Source organism: Propithecus coquereli, unplaced genomic scaffold, assembly GCF_000956105.1.
Source record: "Propithecus coquereli isolate 6110/MARCELLA unplaced genomic scaffold, Pcoq_1.0 Scaffold170, whole genome shotgun sequence".
Taxonomy (NCBI): Eukaryota; Metazoa; Chordata; class Mammalia; order Primates; family Indriidae; genus Propithecus; species Propithecus coquereli.
Window position 1 is genome coordinate 3376949 of NW_012141636.1, and position 20344 is coordinate 3397292.

The 20344-nt window shown below is 38.2% G+C and overlaps 1 protein-coding gene across 1 annotated transcript in view; it reads left to right on the plus strand.

The window, feature by feature from the left end:
• Window positions 1-20344, plus strand: part of CCDC83 (coiled-coil domain containing 83) — a 53109-nt gene that overhangs the window by 11064 nt on the left and 21701 nt on the right. The window contains exons 4-6 of the mRNA XM_012641788.1: window positions 7327-7489; window positions 11684-11851; window positions 20124-20215. Coding sequence (XP_012497242.1) covers window positions 7327-7489; window positions 11684-11851; window positions 20124-20215 — 423 coding nt within the window. The remainder of the gene's footprint in view (window positions 1-7326; window positions 7490-11683; window positions 11852-20123; window positions 20216-20344) is intronic.

Consider the following 20344-nt stretch of genomic DNA (forward strand, 5'->3'; position numbering starts at 1 on the left):
TGGCTCACGCCTGTAATCCTAGCTCTCTGGGAGGCCGAGGCAGGCGGATTGTTTGAGCTCAGGAGTTCAAAACCAGCCTGAGCAAGAACGAGACCCCGTCTCTACTAAAAATAGAAAGAAATTAATTGGACAACTAAAAATATACAGAAAAAAAATTAGCCGCGCATGGTGGCGCATGCCTGTAGTCCCAGCTACTTGGGAGGCTGAGGCAGGAGGCCCAGCTACTTGGGAGGCTGAAGCAGGAGGATCGCTTGAGCCCAGGAGTTTGAGATTGCTGTGAGCTAGGATGCCACGGCACTCTAGCCTGGGCAATACAGTGAGACTCTGTCTCAAAAAAAACAAAAAAAACAAAAAAAAAATTTTAAAGCTTTGAAACCACATTTATCTTTTGACTACTTATGTAACCAAACTATTAAACATTGATTCTCTATTTTTTTATCTCTGTGACTTTTTTGTTTTAGATTTTCTGAGTGTGCATATGTAAATGCCATTTGAAAAGTACAGCCTCAGTTGTTAAAATGACTAATTGGATATTTAAGATGACATGTTGTTTTCATAAAATCAGATTAAAATGAATATCAAAAGGGTGCTCTATCTGACTATCAGGACTAAAGATCCACAGAAGTAAAGTTTGGAAGCAGTCAATGATAATTATTAATAGCACAACTTATCCCTCAAGGCATCTCATGAATGAGGAAATACTGAAGGTGCCCCTGATTAACAAATTTTTTTATATGGACCCTGAAACTTCCACAGTTCATGGTTTTATTTGGCTTTTGTCTAAAAAGACTATCTACATATTTTAATGGAATCTTGAGTCAGAGACCTGAGTTTACATCCTGACCGTACAACTTACTGCTGATGTCATTTTGGCCAAAATTGGTATGAGCCTCAATTTCCCTCTTGCAAAATGGGGATTCCTGTCTTTTCTGTAGGACCAATTTGTTCATTCATTCAGCAACTATTTATTGGACAAGACAAGCCCCTAGTGGTGATATTACTGTGACTCTGACACTGTCACACTTTTCAAGGTTCGGTCAGTTGTATTGGGAACTAAAACAGACGCTCAGTTTGGCATAGGGACTTGAATGCAGGTTCCACATGATGACAGCTGCAACACAAAAGAGGAGTGAGCACCATCAAGGGACCAATGCACGCCCTCCAGTGGTCAGCATTGGGACTGCTAGGTCAGGACTTGGTTGTAGAAAATACAACAAATCAGGACTGAGTCATCACTTTTCCCATTACCCCACCCTTCGGAGCCAGAAACAAAGTTCTTGTTTCCATGAAGATTGGCTCAAGAAGGAGACAGATCTAAGTCTGCATATTAGTGGACACAGCAATGAGGAGCATGAAGAGGCTGATTCTAGCTCCTACTGTCCATATCTGAACACCATCCATTTCTTTCCCTTTATGCTGCTACTGGCCCATTTTAAGCCACCATCATCTCTTACCCCTCCTTCCCACTCCAGTACATTCCCCACAGTGCAACCAGAATTACTCTTTGAATACTGTAAACCTTTCAGTGTTTAAAACCCTTCAGTGGCTTCCTATTGCACAGAAAATAAAATGTATAGTCCTTACCAAAGTCTTCAGGGCCCTGCAAAATCTGACACCTGCTTTCCTCTCCAACCTTGTCTCCAGCTGCTCCATCCTTTGGCTTCCACTGCTTCTTTTAAATCTTGGAAAACCAATTTCTTTCTTATTGTACCTTTACCCGGCTATTTCCTCTTCCTGGAATGCTTTTTTCTTGGCTAGCTTCTTTTCATTTCTCCAGTCTAAGCTGGAATATTGTGTAAAAATATATCTCCATTATTAAATTGAAAGCTCTTTAGGTGGCAGCAAATTTTAGTTATCTTTGTTTCTCTGGAAGAGCCCAGCATGAGTAAGTGTTTAATAAATGTTTGTTGTATTGATTCACACTAACATCAGTGGAAGGAAAAATTTTTGAGATTACACATATTTAAATTGTTAAATTAAACATGACCCAATAGGAAGATATATTTTTTCTCTTCATTTATTTCTTTTCTTTTTTTTTTTTTTTGAGACAGAGTCTCACTCTGTTGCCCGGGCTAGGGTGCCGTGGCATCAGCCTCGCTCACAGCAACCTCAAACTCCTGGGCTCAAGCGATCCTCCTGCCTCAGCCTCCAGAGTAGCTGGGACTACAGGCATGCGCCACCATGCCCGGCTAATTTCTCTATTTTTAGTAGAGACGGGGTCTCACTCTTGCTCAGGCTGGTCTCAAATTCCTGAGGTCAAGCAATCCTCCCGCCTGGCCTCCCAGAGCGCTAGGATTACAGGCATGAGCCACCGCACCCGACCTCTCTTCAGTCATTTCAAAATCAAAAAGCCCACCCTCCTTCCTACTCACCATCTCTTCCTATGAGTAATTAGTTCTGGTTGGATCATCACCTCATTTATCATCTTTCTCTCTGTTTGCATTCATTGTTCCACTCACCTCGTTAGACATTCATTTCGTAGTCCACCCTGTTTACGTCTTTACCTCCCAATTTGTTGTCACTCATACTATCCCACCACAATTGCTCTAGCAAACGTTATTAATGACCGGTTAGACAGGTCCATTAATAAGGGGTAAAGTAAGGACTACCAAGACTTTACCCCTCATCCTTTCAGCAGTCACTCCCTTCGTCTTAAAACTCTTTTCTCCTTTGGGATCCAGGAGCTCACTCTCCTACCTCTCTGACCATTTCTTCTTGTTTTCCATTCAATTCTCTTTTCCTGGACCCATCCCTTAATTGTGGTATTTACCAGGGTTCTGATCTCAATCCTTTTCTCTCACTCTAAACTCTCTCCGGAGTGATCTCACCTTGGCTTCAAATAGCATCTATTTGTTAATAATTTTCATATCTACATGTGATAAAATTTCATAATGCTGTACAAAAAGAGTGCATACACAAACTGAAATGAATAAAGTCTCTAGTTTAATTAATAATATTGTGACAATGTCAATTTCGTGGGTTTAATAATGTACTATGGTTATGCAGGATGCGATGATTGGGGAAAGTTGGGTGAATAGTAAGTAGATGAAAACTCTGTACTATTTTGGCAACTTCTTAGTCTTGTTCTTGTGAGTCTTAAAAAGTCGAAAGGGTAAAGTCCATGATATGGCCATATAAGAAAACAAAATCCTTTTTTTTTTGTAGCTTATTTACTGAATATTCTTTTTCCATTTTATAATGTGATAATTATTCTTACCTCAAATAATTTATTTCACTTTGTAGGATAAACATATTTTTAGCACATTGGTAGATATATTTAACTAAATTTTGTTTCAGTATATTGCTGAAAATAATTTTTCAAACATATTGAATTCTGTAACATGTCAGACACATTCTCCTTCCATTTGAAATTCATATCGAATTTAGACAGTTTACTATAGATGTTATTAAATTTCTATGTAATGTCAAATATTATTTAATAATATTTATGCAACGTTCAATAACATTTTTAGCACATGTGATGCTATTTTAATTTACAAATTAAAAACATCACATGCTTGCAAAGAATAGTCATTGTGTGAAAAATTTGATCTAGGAATACTGGATTCACTTTGAGATGTATTATGCCAAGTATGGAAAGTAAAAGGAAAATTTCTTTGTATATTATATGTATTTCTTTATAAATTGTATGCAATGGTTTTTAAATTATCACTATTTTGGGAAATTTTTTGCCTATAAATCATAGTGCATATTTTTGATCTAGAATTTAATTTAGAAGCCATTGGTGCCTTACTAAAATTAACTAAAATAAGTAAAATCAAATATTTTTATTTGGTATTCAAAACATACTTGATAAAAGAATTTTCCACTTCTACAAAAATAAGGGAAAAAGTCCATATTTGGAAAAAGTTTTAGCGGTTTGGCAAGTGATATTTCCATTGCCATTATTCAAGTTTCTACCAATATTTCATTTTAAATAACTTATGCCAAACTAAAGTAATTCAATTTATTTATAAGCAAACAAAACATGAATCTATTTCATTCAAGAAAATAGAATATCTGAGAATTGGTTAAAGAGCAATAAATTGTTTATTTTTCAGTTGCTAATATGAATTGGCCTTCATTTTTAAAAAATTAAACTTCATACTTTGAGGTAATTATAGATTAACATCCAGTTATAAGAAAGGGAGAGATTCTGTGTACCCACTCCCTAGTTTCCTGTAACAATATTACAAAACTATAGTACAATTTCACAACTAGGATATTGACAATATTAACATTGATAGTCAAGATACCGAATATTTCCAACACTACAAGCAGCCCTCATGTTGCCCTTTTATTGCCACTCACTCCCCTCCCAATTCTACCCCCTCATTGACCTCTGGCAAGCATCAATCTATTCTCCATTTTTATAATTTTTTTATTTCAAGAATATTATACAAATGAAATCATCCCATAAGTAAGCTTTTGGGACTGGTTTTTTTCATTCAGCATAATTCTCTGGAGATTCATCCAGGTTATTGTATTATTAGTTGGTTTCTTTTTATTGCTGAGTAGTATTCCATGGTATGGATATATCACAGTTTATTCAGCCATTCACCTGGAGGACATCTTGTTGTTTCTGGTTATTGGCTATTACACTCATTGGCTACCCATTGACTAAGGGGTTTTACTTTAGAATAATGGAAATGTTTTGGAACTAGATAGAGGGAAGGGTTACACGACATTGTAAATGTACTAAATACTACTGAATTGTTCACTTTAAAATAATTATTTAAATTTTAGTAGAATAAAAAAATCAGTTGGAGATATTTCTGTGGGTCTATTTCTGGATTCTCTATTCTCTTTCATTGATCTGTATGTCTACTCCTCTGCCAATACTACACAGTCTTTTTTTTTTTTTTTTTACTTTTTTTTTTTTCCAGAGGGGGTGCACCATTCCTGGAAGTACTGAAATACTAGGTCGATGCATGGAGTGGACGGAGCAAGCTCCTATTCCATCTCCCTGCTCCAAAAATTCATTTAATATATTGTCTTCAGAGAATGTATCAGATATTAAACTGATAAAAACAGATACTACACTTGATCTTAGCCAAAAGGCTGAGAATTGATTATACAGTCTTAATTACAGTAGCTATATAAGTCTTGAAATCAGGTAGATTGATTCCTCTCACTTTATTCTTGTTTTTTTTCCTCTTTTCTCTTTCTTTCTTTCTTTTTTTTTTTTTAGAGAGAGGGTCCTGCTCTGTTGCCCAGGTTGGAGTGCAGTGGCAGGATCATACCTCACTGTAGCCTAGAACTCCTGGGCTTAAGAAATTCTCCTGCCCCAGCCTCCCAAGTAGCTGGGACTACAGGCGTGTGCCACCACACCAAAGCTCATTTTTTCTCATTTTTTGTAGAGATGGGGTCTTGCTATGTTGCCCAGGCTGGTTTTGAACTTCCGGCCTCAAGCAATCCTCCTGTGCTGGCCTTCCAAAGTACTGGGATTACAGGTGTGACCCAACCTCTCATTGCCTTTTAATAAAGCATACCAGTCATTGGATTTAGGGCTCACCCTAATGTAACATGACCTCATCTTAACTAGTTATATCTGCAAAGACTATTTCCAAATAGAGTCACATTCTGAGGTTCTGGGTTGGCATGAATTTTGAGGGGACACAAATACCTAATACAGGGCTTTATATGTTTGTAATTATTATATCTTCTTGATGGTTTCACCCTTTTATTATTATATAATGTCCTTTTTGTATCTAGTAATAATTTTTTTCTTAAAGCCTATTTTGTCTTATGTTAGTATAGTCACTCCAGCTCTCCTTGGGTTACTATTTGCATGCTACATCTTTTTTCCATCCTTTTACTTTTAGCCTAATTTGTTTCTTTGAATCTGAAGTGTGTCTCTTATAGAAAGCATATAGTTGGGTCTTTGTGTATTCTCCCAAGCTCTGCCTTTTAATTGCCATTTAATCCATTAATAAAAATTAATCCATTTTCATTTAATATAATTATTGATAAGGAAGATTTACATCTGACATTTTGCTATTTGTTTTCTATGTCTCGTGTTCTTTTTGTTACTCTCTTCTTCCATTACTGCTTTCATTTGTGTTAAATATTTTCTAGTAAACTTTCAATGCTCTAGTGTTTCTTTTCTTATATTTTTGAGTTATTTTCTTGGTGGTTGCCCTGGGGCTTCTAGCTAACATCTTAATTTATAACAATCTATTTCAGATTAATGCCAACTTAATTTCAATAACATACAAAAACTTTACCTGATTCCTTACCCCCATTTGTGTTGTTATTGTTGTACAAAATACATCTTTATACATTGTGTGCTGTAAACATATATTCACAATTATTGCTTTATGCAGTTGTCTTTTAAATCACATGGGGGAAAGGACTTACAAACATAAAAATTTATTCTATCTCTCATATTCTTCTACATACTTACCTTTATTGGTGTTCTTGTTTTTTCTCATAGTTTCAAGTTACTGTCTACTGTCTACATCATCATGAAGGACTCCCTTTAGTAATTATTGTAGAGCAGGTTTGTTTGTGATGAATTCTCGCCATTTTTTTGGGAGGGGTTGGGAGGTGGGGAGATAAGGTCTCTCTCTTATTGCCCAGGCTGGAGTGTGGTGGCATTATTATATCTCACTACAACCTCAGACTCCTAGGCTCAACAGATCCTCCTGCCTCTACAGGCACATGCCACCACACCCGGCTAATCTCAGTTCTTGTTTATCTGTACATACACAGTGAGACTGCAAGGGCAAGAGTGGACTCTCAGTTGATTAAATGAGCTTAGAAACACAGATGGGATATCCACAAGAGGAACCTAGTGTATATTTCAAGTGTGAAGTTTTGGTGAAATAACCGTCAGCCTAAAAGAACAGAATTGGGGGTTATTTGTGAGAAAAGCAAAGAATAATTAAGTTCAAAAAGAGCAGTAATATTTTTCTGTTTTGTTCACTAATATAGTCTTAGTGCCCAGAATACTCCCTGGCACATGGTAGATGACTAAATGGATAATGAATATCAGAAAACATTGATAGTGGGGAATTGAAAAAATTGACATCCAGGTTTAACTTTAATGTTCATGGATTCTGTGACAGAGTGATAGACTTGTAGATTAATAACACAATTTTTAAAGTGTAAAATTCTGTCCAGTGTTTACCATGTTGGTTAGTTTAATTATATATTGGGTCTTCCGTGATCCATAAGCTCTTAGAGATATTGTATAATTTATTTTGTTAAGTGTTTCCTTCTCACTTTGCAAGCCTCAATGTGTGACTTCGTTTTGAGGGAAACAATGTAAATATCAGTTAACATCAATTATCAGATGTTAACTACTGTTAGTTTTCATGACAGAATAGCCGCATAAAAGACGAACAGAAGTGGCTGATACGGAACCTACTAAAGGAACTGAGTGAAGAGAAGTCAGAAGGATTAGCATTGGTAACAAGAGAGGATGTTGAAGAAGCAATGGAGGAAAAATGGAAGTTTGAAAGAGACCAGGAAAAAAACTTGAAAGGTGAATTAGGAACTTAGAAAATTATCATAAAGTTGTATCAAGATATTTATTGAATATATTAATGTTTTTTGTCTTCCAATATGTTCAAAATGCTGTGAACACATTTCAGATGACATTGTTGCCATCATAAGTACAAACACATGCAAGTAAATAGACAGGAGAGGGAAATAACAAAGTGGGTAGAGGTAATGAAGCCAAGTGAGGAGGAGGAATAAAGGTGTGATCAAAACAAAGACAAATGAAATCCATCTGACTCTTTTTTCTTTTTTAATTTCAGAATATTACAGGGGTACAAACATTTTAGTTGCATGAATTGCTTTTGTACAGTTTGAGTCAAAGTTATAAGTGTGTCCATCACCCAGATAGTGTGCATTGTACCTGTTAGGTGTGTATTAACCCGTCCCTTCCTCCCTGCTCCCACCTGCTTGATTTCCATTGAGTTTTACTACCATATGTGCACATGAGTGTTGATCAATTAATTCCAATTCAATAGTGAGTACATGTGGTGTTTGATTTTCCATTCTTGCAATACTTCACTTAGAAGAATGGGCTACAGCGCCATCCAGGTTGTTATAAAAGTGTTAGTTCACCAATTTTTTTATGGCTGAGGAGTACTCCATGGTATACATATACCACATTTCATTAATCCACTCATGTATTGATGGGCACTTGGGCTGATTCCACATCTTTGCTATTGTGAATTGTGCTGCAATAAACATTTGAGTACAAGTGTCTTTTTGATAAAACGACTTTTTTTCCTTTGGGTAAATATTCAATAATGGGATTACTAGATCAAATGGTAGGTCTACTTTTAGTTCTTTGAGATATCGCCATACTATGTTCCATAGAGGTTGCACTAGTTTGCAGTCCCACCAACAGTGTATAAGTGTTCCTTTCTCTCCACATCCACACCAGCACCTGTTGTTTGGGGACTTTTTGATAAAAGCCATTCTCACTGGTGTTAAGAGATATCACATTGTCATTTTGATTTGCATTTCCCTGATGATTAGAGACATTGAGCATTTTTTCATATGTTTACTGGCCATTAATCTATCTTCTTTTGAAAATTTTTTTGTTAATATCTTTTGCCCACTTTTTAATGGGGTTGTTTGATTTTTTTCTTGCTGATTTGCTTGAGTTCTTTATAAATTCTGGTTATTAGCCCTTTATCGGATGCACAGTATGAAAATATTTTCTCCCCTTCTGTAGGTTGTCTATTTGCTCTGTTGACTATTTCCTTGGCTGTGCAAAAGCTTTTTAATTTAATAAGGTCCCATTTACTTATTTTTACTATTGCTGTGATTGCCTTTGGGGTCTTCTTCAAAAATCACCTAGGGTGATATCTAGAAGAGTTTTTCCAACATTTTCTTCTAGAATTCTTATAGTTTCATGCCTTAGGTATAAGTCTGTTATCCATCATGAGTTGATTTTTGTGAGTGGTGAGAGGTGCAGATCCTGTTTTAGTCTTCTACATGTGGCTATCCAATTTTCCCAGCAACGTTTATTGAATAGGGATTCTTTTGCCCAGTGCATGTTTTTGTCTGCTTTGTCAAAGATCAGATGGCTATATGAGGATGGTTTTATATCTGGGTTCTCTGTTCTGATCGACTGGTCTATGCCTCTGCTCTTGTGCCCATACCATGCTATAGTAATCACTATAGCCTTGTAGTATAGCTCAAAGTCTGATTAAAGTGATGACTCCTGATTTGTTCTTTTTGCTCAAGGTTGCCTTGGTTATTCAAGGTCTTTTCTGGTTCCATACAAAGCATAGAAGTATTTTTTCTAGATCCGTGAAAAATGACATTAGTATTTTAAGGGGCATTGAATTGAATCTGTAAATCACTTTGGGTAGTATAGATATTTTAACTATGTTGATTCTGCCACTTGAGTGCTATCAGGAATCAGCATCAAAACAGGGACTAGATTTTCCCAGACTTCTCTGAGTATTTCAGAGTGCCTATTTAACCAAGCACTTTGCACAAAGCAGGCTCTCCTCTCAATAAATATTTATTGTTTTGAGTAAAATAGTTTCCGAGACCAAACATCTATAGACAAGCTTCATTTTTAGGGGTCTCCAAAGCTGTTCCCATAGACCTCCTCCTACCCCAATTTCCTCATGGGCAATATCGATGTCATGAAGTGGTAGATAGTGTAGTTTTCAGGACTCTTTCTGAGAAAGTTGTGCTTATGTTTGGAAGGAATACTTTAATAAGTCCCTAGAGATGGGAGTGAGACCCCAAAGGATGCTCATGTATGCTTGCTAAACTGCCTTCTAAGGGAATGGGCCCAGTTAGTTGAGGTATGCCTGTTTGTGGTTTGGGCTGAGTACAGGGATGTGTGTGTCGTGTAAGACTGAGGCCCAGTTGGATGACTGAGCATAGAAGAGGAGGGCTGCACAAGCATGGTAATGCAAGGAAAAAAGAAGCCCACAGACACCGAGGAAGAGAGGGAAAGTGAGGGAACAGAAGTGTCTGGAAAGAATTTCTGAGGTAGTTTTATTAGTCCCTTGCAACTCGTTTTGGTGTGAAGCAGTAGCAGGTGCTTCACCTGGCAGCTTGTTACAGCACAGACTGTCAGGTCCCAACCAGACAGACTGATTGAATCAGAATCCGTATTTCGAAAAGATCCCAGGTGATTCCTATGCATGTAAGGTTTGAGAAATACTGCTATAAACCCTTTCTTCCAGTGTTTAGTTAGGACTCTTTCAGTTGTAAGGATAAAAATCCAACTCAAACTAGCCTAAGCATAAAGGGGATGTTAATTTTTTCATATAACCAAATCACAGAAAGGGCAGGGTGCTGCTGACCAGGCTGTCAGAACTCAGCTTATTTTTTAAAAACCCGTGTCTGTGTGTGTGTGTGTTTGTGTGTGTGTGTGACTAAAAGGGAAGGGAAAGGGGTTCTAAGAAAATAGAAAAACAGGCACTGCTTTCATTTCTCTTTCAAAATTTTCAATGACTTCTACCAACCATCCCCTCAAAGGCTGAATGTGGCACAGGGCTGAGACAGTAACAGTCTGCTCAAGTGAGAGGACGGCTGCCCATCTGGATTGTAGTAGTATTAATTATTTAATGACAATAACAAGCACAATTTGTTAGGAGAATTAAAATTATGTATTATATACATCTTTGGGAAAAGATGTGTACTGAATCCTTTAAGACGTCTGGACTGTAATACATACCTTTGGCCTGATTGGAATGTTTCGGTCATTCAGTAAACATTTATTGAACACTAACTAGTAATAACTGCCAGCCTCTCTGCTAAGTGCTGGATTTAAAGAGATGAACAAGATAAGGTCTACCCTCAAGGTGCTCTCAAACAAAGTAATGTATGGTAGTGAGCCAAACAGACGTTAAGTTCATCGTAGTTGGCTCTTTGAAATGCTTCCTTTTCCAAAATATTCATCAACATGATACTCAGGCCTAAAGATTGAATAGAATATCATGTGTAGCAAGAGGACCAGGGCAAACAAAGTATATATGCTTGAGATAGCTCAATATTTATATATATTTCACTAAGGAACTTATCTTTCACTCTAAAGTTTTACTAAGTTGGGAGTGGGAGAAGACATGTTATAACTATCATAATGGGATTTTTTTCTTATTTTTTATTATTGTTCTTTTTTTCCCCTCATTTTACTTTTTTCTGCTTTCCATCTTAATTTGTCCTGTATCACAATGTTGTCGTTTCATACAAGGGAAGTCCAAATAAATGAACTTTAGATGACTGAATCAAACAATTTACTTACAAAAATGGCTGCCAAGGACCTGGGAAGGACACAAGTTGAAATCATTTTTGCTCAGAGGAATAAAGGCCAGAAAAATGACAATTTACTAATAAAGAAGACATATGATATAGTATGTTGTACAAAATAGGATCTTTATTAAGCTATCACAGGAATAATCTAAATTTGTGGCTTCCTAGGGTTAATTGTCTATTATATCTTTCAATCAAGCCTCAAACCACACATCTACTTTATAATTGGAAGTTTAACTTTACTTAGATTTTGAATCATGAGGAGTAAATAAACAATAGTTTGAATAGTTTGTATTTCCCCAAATTATAGATATAAAATACTATTTTCAAATTCACAGCATTTTAATATAGGTTCTTAACTTCATAAAACCATATTGCAACATATAATGGTTACAAGGATAATAGAAATGATACGGTATCTTGATTTTCTTTTCTACAGATATGCGCACACAAATAAGCAATGCTGAGAAACTATTTCTTGAGAAACTCAGTGAAAAGGAATATTGGGAAGAGTACAAGAATGTAGAGAGTAAGCAACATGCTAATCTCATTACCTCCTTACAAAATGACATCAACACAGTTAAAGAGAATGCAGAGAAAATGTCAGGTCAGTTGCAACAAAGATAGTTCAAGTTCAATAAAATAATCTTTATAGGGCATACCTTGGTGGGAAAAAATGTGGCTACTCCCTGAATTATTCATTACTCTCTGCTGTCAGCACAAGCAGCTGTGAGCCTAAGGGTAAAGGTGGCGGGCGGGGTGGGGGGGAGTAGAAAACTAATCCCAGAACCACCCGTGAAACTGAGAATGGGAAATAAAGGGATAGGGGATGGGGGAGAAACCCTGTGACCTGCAAACATCAAGAAAGAAGCTTCATTCAGTGGGTGGTGTCTGTATGTTTCCACTCCTGGACTTGGGGCAATTCCACAGAGAGAGAAGGGCCCTGTGGCCAGGTTGTATTAGGGAGAGAACACACTTGAGGCAAGCTAAGGCAATTTAGCCAGGCTAGATAAACCGAATCATTATAGAGAAATGCTCAAGTAAATTAAGTCATACTCAGAAAAAAACTAGAGCACAAACATGAGAAATGGAGAGGATAAGGAGTAGGCGGCATTAGGGATAACGAAGCTTACCAGGACTAGATCTGGACAGCTGAGGCCAGGGGTCTGTTGCTGAGGTGAGCCTAGTGGCTTAAAAGAACACTGGAGACCCAGAGACAGAAAAGTCATAGGATAGAATAAATGGGGAAAATCTGGCCCAAAAGAGCACTGTGAGTGGATGACAGGCCAGAACCCAGCTAAAGAGGGTGCCCTGTGTTGTGGTGGGATTCCTGTGGGGTGGTTCCTGTTATCCCCTGTCGGAGCCCTGTCACCTGCTCTGCTTCTGGACCAGCTTTGGCGTAAATTTCTCAGCCTGGGCCCCTGCACCACAATGGTAGTGTAAACCTGGCTCCATGTCAGTCTGGACTTGGAGTTCTGATTTCTCAAAATGTTCTCCTCCTCAAAAGAAGAGGAGGAGAACTCTGGGAGGCTGAGGCAGAAGGATAGCTTGAGCTCAGGAGTTCGAGACCAGCCTGAGCAACAGCGAGACCCTGTCTCTACCAAAAATAGAAAAAATTAGCCGGGCATGGTGGCGCGTGCCTGTAGTCCCAGCTACTCAGGAGGCTGAGACAGGAGGATCGCTTGAGCCCAGGAGTTTGGGGTTGCTGTGAGCTAGGCTGATGCCAGGGCACTCTACTCAGGGCAACAGAGTGAGACTCTGTCTCAAAAAAAAAAAAAAAAAAGTGACATTGTATGTGTCTTTTCATAACTTCAAGAGCCATATGAATTTCCTTTTCTGTGAACTGTTTGTTCACATCCTTCCCCCATTTTTCTATTGTGTTGTGGCACTCTTAACATTTTAAGATTCACTCTGTGATATAAATTGCAAATATTTACCCCATTTGTCATTCATCTTTTGTTTGTGGGTTTTTTAAGTGAGGAAATTTTGTACTTTTATAGTACGCAGTTATCAGTCTTTGATTTTATGATTTATGAGATTATGAATAAATTCTCCAATATTTTCTTCTAGAATTTTTATGGTTTGTTTTCATATTTATTTTGTTTTTGTGTGAGAAGGAGTCCAACTTTGTTTTTTCACCAGATGATTTTCCACTTGTCCCAACATCATTTATCCAATAATCCATTTTTACCCTGTTGATTTGAAGTGCTAACTTAACCATACTTTAATTTTTCTGTGTATGCCTGAGTCTGTTTCTGTACTTTCTGTTGTGTTTCATTAATCTACGTTATTTGTGCACCAGCATGAAACTTTTTATTGTTAGGATGTGTTTTAAAAATTTTAAATATTTTAGCCAATTTTATATTTTTAAAAGTAGGAAGAGTGATCTTCTCATATAAACTTAACCCATTATCTTGATCAGAAATTTGAATGATTTCTTTGAGTTGAAAATTTTCATGCAGTTAAGTCTAACTTTGGGATGGTGATATCATTCATATATTGAATTACTTACTAGTCTAGTCATGGGGTATAGCCAATTTTAGGTGCCATGAGAAAATGATTTTTATAAGCTTGTGTTATTTGCCCAAGTTTTAGGCAATTCTCCTAACCATCCAGGTAGCAGCAGCCAATCTGCCCGAGAGCTGTTAAAACACTTTGGGGGCCACTAGTTGGACACAATGAGTAAGAACAGAATTTCTAAATCAGTCTATCTGAAGCCTTACTATCATTATCCTCTCTTTTTCTCCTACATTCCCCCTTCTACACAGCCCTCCTTCCATGATTTTTCTGGAATCCTTCTCTGACACCATGATTATGGGGTTTGTGTTAGTTAGGCTGCTTTATCTGCAAGGAACAGAGATTGACTCAGCCTGGTTTTTGGGGGCAGTTATTGTAAGCGAAATGGGTTATTTTTTCTTTCTTTTATAAAATTTTTTTTATTTATATTTTTTAACAGTCCAACTTAACTCTTGTATTTTTTTTATTTTTTTATTTTTAGAGACAGTTTTGAGGGCAGGCAAGGTTACAGTGGCCTGATGATCATGGCTCACTGTAACCTCTAACTCCTGGGATCAAGGGATCCTCCCAGCTTGACCTCCCAAAGTGCTGGGATTAAAGGTGTGAGCCACCACTCCCAGCCCAGGTTATTAAAATAAAACTTTTTTTAGTCTCAGTTTAAACTGAGGTGGCAAATGGATACCATTTTCCAAAGTAATATGAGACACCACCATGAAGACTCGCAATATAATGAAACAGAAAACCAGCTTCACACCTTCGACTGCCAAATTCCAGTCTATAAAAGAAGCTAGAGAGGCCAAGCAAAGATTGTTTAGAAATTAGGGGACAGTTTTTGGAAATAGCTCTTGGTATGCTATAAGTCCTACACTTACCCCCAAAGGAGCAGGTAAAAGGTAATTCCTCCTTTATCTCAAATCAAGATGGAAAGTCTTTAAGAAAACTTCTCAGATTGTTCAATATGTGTCCCCCGCACTTTGGAGGTCATTGAGGTCTAGTTTATGACTCATCCCTGAGAAATCTAGGGAATAAGTGGCTGGCAAGCTAACCGTTCTGACAGCAGAACACAGAAGACTGGCTGCTTCCTGAGCTAGGCCTGCACCCCAGAGTTTTTCAGGGCACAGAGTGGAGGATTGTTTCCTGTGGATCTGCCATGAAAGAGAGCTGGGGCAAGTAATGTTGCACCTTGCCTGAGAGGGCCAAATAGAGGGTGCGGGAGTGATAGTTCCCCAACAGAAAAGCAGGGAGCCGGTATGTGTGTGTTGGACGGAGAGCAGTATTGAGAGCCAGAGGCCAACAGAACAATTGTCACCAATCTCCAAGGACAGTATGTCCCATGCGTCAAGTTAATGCAGGTCAAATATCATTTGCAATGGGGAAGGTGGTCCTCCAAAAACCTATAAAAACACCCTGTCAGAGAAGGAGTCAGCCTTAAATGCTGGCTAGGAGCAGAAAGTGGACATGAGCTTGAGTGGACAGTATCAGTCCGCGAGAGCTTTCTTGCCCTTTTCCATGATTCCCAGCTCCCTTCCGCCCTGAGACAAGAGACATAAAATCTCAAGGCAGAAAAAACAGCAGCAGGCCCAAGTTAGGAAAGGAATAGCCATGAATTTCAATGAAGTTTAAAGTGTTAATTACTTCAATAGATGGGACATATTAATTACTTATTAGAGGACCTTTTATTACCACTAAGGAACCAGAAAAGTCATAGGATTTGCCATACATTTTATTGAATGGAAGTCACTTAAAATTTGCCTCACAGTGTGAATTTTAAGGGGTAAGTGAAAAATGAAGTTGTCTGACCTCCCAAAGTTCATGCTTGTTGGATGTAACATCATGAGGAATGGGAAGACTAAAGACAGAATCAGAAAGCCATCAGATAAGTGGTTGCTCTATGGATGGCTCCTCCCTACATTTATCTCTCATGGTCTGGGACTGTCCCTCTCCTGGACACCTTGGTTTTGCTCAGTGTGCCTGTCCCCATTCTTTTCTTGATTTCCATGGACCAATTCTTGCAGTATTCCCCAGGACAGATTCTGAAAAGAGCTGGTGTCTTCATCTACCTAAGCAAAGATGACCAAAGATCTTTGTCCATGCCTTCTCTTGGGTCACTGGTCAGGCCCAGCACAAACTGTTCTTTGGTTACCTGTTTCATTCAGCAGCTGCCCCTGAACGCTGGGGGCAGGAGGAGACAGCACCTCTAGCTGCTTCCCTGAACTTTAGTTAGAAAGAGCAGTTGGGATATTGAGTATAGGAAACAGTCACTTATATACCCAGGCCAAGGCTATTTCTCCTCAATAGGAAAAAGGACCTTAGATTAGGTCCAGGGTAGAGAAAGTCTGAGATTATTACAAGTCATTAGATAATAACAGTCACAGAGCATTTTTATTTTTGTCCTTCACCGGGAGCACAGGACAGGGATTCTTAAAAGTTCTTTGTACACTAACAGCAAGTTAAAAGAATTGAGTTTAAGAAATCTACTTACAAAAAGTAACATTAATTCTTTGAATGTTAATTTCCTTGTCTATAAAATTAGAGTCCCTAGGCGATCGCCAAGAGAACTCACATTTCCAGCATCTGCTTTTCCATGTCTTATCTCATCTAATCCTTAGTTAGATATATTAATCTGAGTTAGATATATTAATATTTATGCTCAGTTTAAAGATAAGAAAACACAGGCCCAGAGAAGTTAACTGCCTTAGCCAAACTCCCAACTTAGTGAGTAGAGGAACAGGGATTTGAACCCGGGTGTATTAGAGCCCAAACCCATATGCTTCAAATAGTCCTCCCAGCTCTGTGATTCAGTGAGTTAGATATGGCTCTGAAGAGAGTGTTACCTGGCCAATATTTCCATGGCCCCTGCTCAGTTTTCTCCAGAGGGAGGTGAAAGGAGGCCAACACCACAGGAGAGGATCAGCACAATGGAGCTGTGTGACACCCAGAAGCTGGAGAAGGGTAGATAACAAGACTCCCGGCAGGCTGTGGAGGAGGAGGTCAAAGCAGAGCTAGACACAACAGGAAGGCAGAACAATGCAAAACAAACATTAGCCAGTGGGGTTTGGGATCAGCTTCTGAGAAGTGACCATATTAGATTGGGCATCTGAGAAGCAAGGAGTCTTACTGCACTAAGCCATAATCTCCCAAGCTCCTACTTCTCAAACTTTCATGAGAAGGAGACTTTCATATACCCCTACTATCTTTTGCTGCATTCATAAATGAATGGCTAATAGTTGTTACTAGAAACATCGTCTAAATCACAAAGGATAATGGGATTTTCACATTCACCCTTGCGCTGGTTACTCTGCTTTTAAGAAGAAAAACAGTCCATAGAATTTTATATGGAATTTGGAACAGAGTCAAATGTTAATACTGCTTTTTCAGTAATAATATGGCAATCAAGAGAGCTACAACTTTAATCAGAGCATATTTGGTAATCTATTTTTTATGATTCACAGCAAAGAATTAATGTTTAATGTTACCAAGGTCCAGGTTTTATGGTTTATTTCAGATGCTAAGAATGTAAAATCCATTATAGCTAAACTCCTGATCCATTGCAACTTTTAGATTCAATGTTGTGTTTTATAGGGTAGAAGTTTCAAATAAAGTTAGCATTAACCTGATGGGCTAGGTCCTGAATTGAAAAAGAAATTTCATCAGAAATGAGATTGGAATGATTAAAATATTCAAGGGATTACTTCAAATGAGAATAAGAAAAACACAGGTTATATAGATAAAAATATGTAGGTTAGAATAATAAAAACTTCTGTTTCTTCTTTTCCGGATGTCCAGTTAGACTAGCTCTCAAAACCTATTCAACTCTCGTTTATGAACCACTGCTTCAGACGCTCTTGTCCAATGCTATTAATAGAGGTAGAAACTGCCATCTCCTGACTCCCTTTGCTGGCTACTCCACAACTTGGGAGAACTCTCTTCTTCTCTCTTTTTACTCCCACGTCCCCTCCCCACTGAAGTTGCCACTAAAGAGCCAACATTTGCTGATTGCTACCCTGATGATGAAGCCTCAGGTCACTGTCCACCAAAGACTTCGTTTGCCAAATTTAATTTTCTTCAAAATATTTTTCTATATCTATTGTGTCCCAGTGATAGAGAAATAGAAAGATATGGAAGAGAAGTTTTGATTTTCTGCTCTCAAGAGTCTTCATCTAGTAGGGGAAACAGTTATGCCAGTACAAAGTACAGATGAGGCTGAATAACTCTTTTTTTTTTTTTGAGGCAGAGTCTCACTGTGTTGCCCGGACTAGAGTGCCGTGGCGTCAGCCTAGCTCACAGCAACCTCAAACTCCTGGGCTCAAGCGATCCCCCTGCCTCAGCCTCCCGAGTAGCTGGGACTACAGGTATGAGCCACCATGCCCGGCTAATTTTTTCTATATATTTTTAGTTGTCCAGCTAATTTCTTTCTATTTTTTTAGTAGAGACGGGGTCTCACTCTTGCTCAGGCTGGTCTCGAACTCCTGAGCTCAAACAATCCGCCCGCCTCGGCCTCCCAGAGAGCTAGGATTATAGGCATGAGCCACCGCACTGGCCAGAGGCTAAATAACTCTTGTCCAGCTCTCTGGCCCTCTGATTCCAGCAGTAGCCACCTCAGTTTGGCTCCTGGTCTATTGAAAGACGAGGCCTGCAGATCTCCTTCCCTGTAGCATAAGATCTCTGAGAGTTCTGCTTTGGCTGCCTTGGTCTGTGAAGAAAATTTTCCCTGTGAAACAATGTTCTAAATGGAAGTTAGGTTCTACAGCACTGTTAGTACAATACTATTATTTAGTTACAGAATAAGTTAAATGGCCTCTGTGGACCTGTAGAGATCTAGCAACCATGATATTCAACATTATTTATATGGGATAATATTAACACTTTCTGATTTCTAAATAATTGTCCTGCATATATTATAAATAAAGCATAACTATTGGGGACATGTAACACAGATGTTATAATAAGACACAACTAACCTTGATTATTCACAGATGATCTGGTTTGGAGTAGCACAGTTTCCTTGTGTTTCACATTGTTGACTACCTTACTTCCTTCAGTCTCTCCTCAAAAAAGCTTTCTCTGAGCACCCTATCTAAAATAGAGAATTTTAGTTTTTCTTCATCACATACGTCACCACCTGAAATATTATTTATTTACTTGTTTACTTATTTATGGGCTAACTTACCCATTAGAATGTACATATCACAAGGACAGAGGTTTTGTCTGTCTCGATCAGCAATATTCCCAGTGTGTTCAATAGTGTCTGGCATATAGGAACAGCATGATAATTATTTGTTGAAAAAAAGAATGAGCAAACTGGACTCATTTATCCAGGTTTATTTCTCTCCACTCTCTAAAGCAGCCTGTGACAATGCCTCGTGTTCCTTAAAAAAAGGTGCTGATTGCATGATCTCTAACCATATTTAAAAGCCTAAAATTTTATGATTCTTTGCTGTCTCAATAATAACATTTATGAGCTTAAGAAAAGCTGGCGAGGGCCTGGGCGCCGTGGCTCACACCTGTAATCCTAGCACTCTGGGAAGCCAAGGCCAGAAGATCACTGAGGCCAGCAGTTTAAGACCAGGCTGAGCAAGAGCAAGACCCCGTCTCTACTAAAAATAGAAAAATTAGCCCGGCGTAGTGGTGAGTACCTGCAGTCCCAGCTACTCAGGAGGCTGAGGCAGGAGGATCCCTTGAGCTCAGGAGTTGGAGGTTGCTGTGAGCTATGATGACGCCACTGCACTCTAGCCTGGGCAACAGAATGAGACCTTATCTCAAAAAAAAAAAAAAAAAAAAAAAAAAGGAAAGAAAAGGAAATCTGGAGAGGATAGAGAATCTTACACTTCATCCCTGTCTTCCTTTCTCGCTGTGAGCCTAACTTAGAATCGGGTCCACTGACATTCTCAGGCCCCTTACTCCCTCCTCACGCTCCTCTCCTCATTCTGCTTTTCCTGCCCCAGGAAACACATGCCAAATATAGTGGAAATCTAGTTAGATGGAGTCAGATGTATAGGATGCTACTCAAGCAGGTAATAAAATCTTCTTTATATTTCTGTTGTAGAATCATAAGTTGTATAATATGAAGGATAGACTGTCGCACATATAACTGAAGTGTTTGAAATTCTCCCTTGGAGAGGACAGTCCTTTGAAATTCAAACATTCTTGGGAGAGAGATCTTAAACTAATTCACACTAAGGTGTTAGTAAATTATTAGGGCATTTCTTATAATTGGAGGAACTAGATGCTTCAGTAAAAATATACCTTGAAAATTCAGACACAAATGTGTGGAAAGAAGTGATTTTGGAAGATCAAATTTACTAACATCATATTTTTACCTAGGATAAGCCTTGTTAAGGCTTGTAATTTTCTTTTTAAAGAACAGTATAAAATCACTCTGGAAGATGCTAGAAAGAAAATAATCGGAGAAACTTTGTTGCAACTGGACCAAACAAAGGAATGGGCCACACAGGTATATTTCAATTTTCTTAAAAAAAAAAACAAAAAACCTTTCCCCCAATTTTTTCTTTGGATATATTATAGTGGTTAAGAACTTGGGTTCTGAAGGAAGGCAGTTTGAGTTTAAATCACAGTTCTTTTA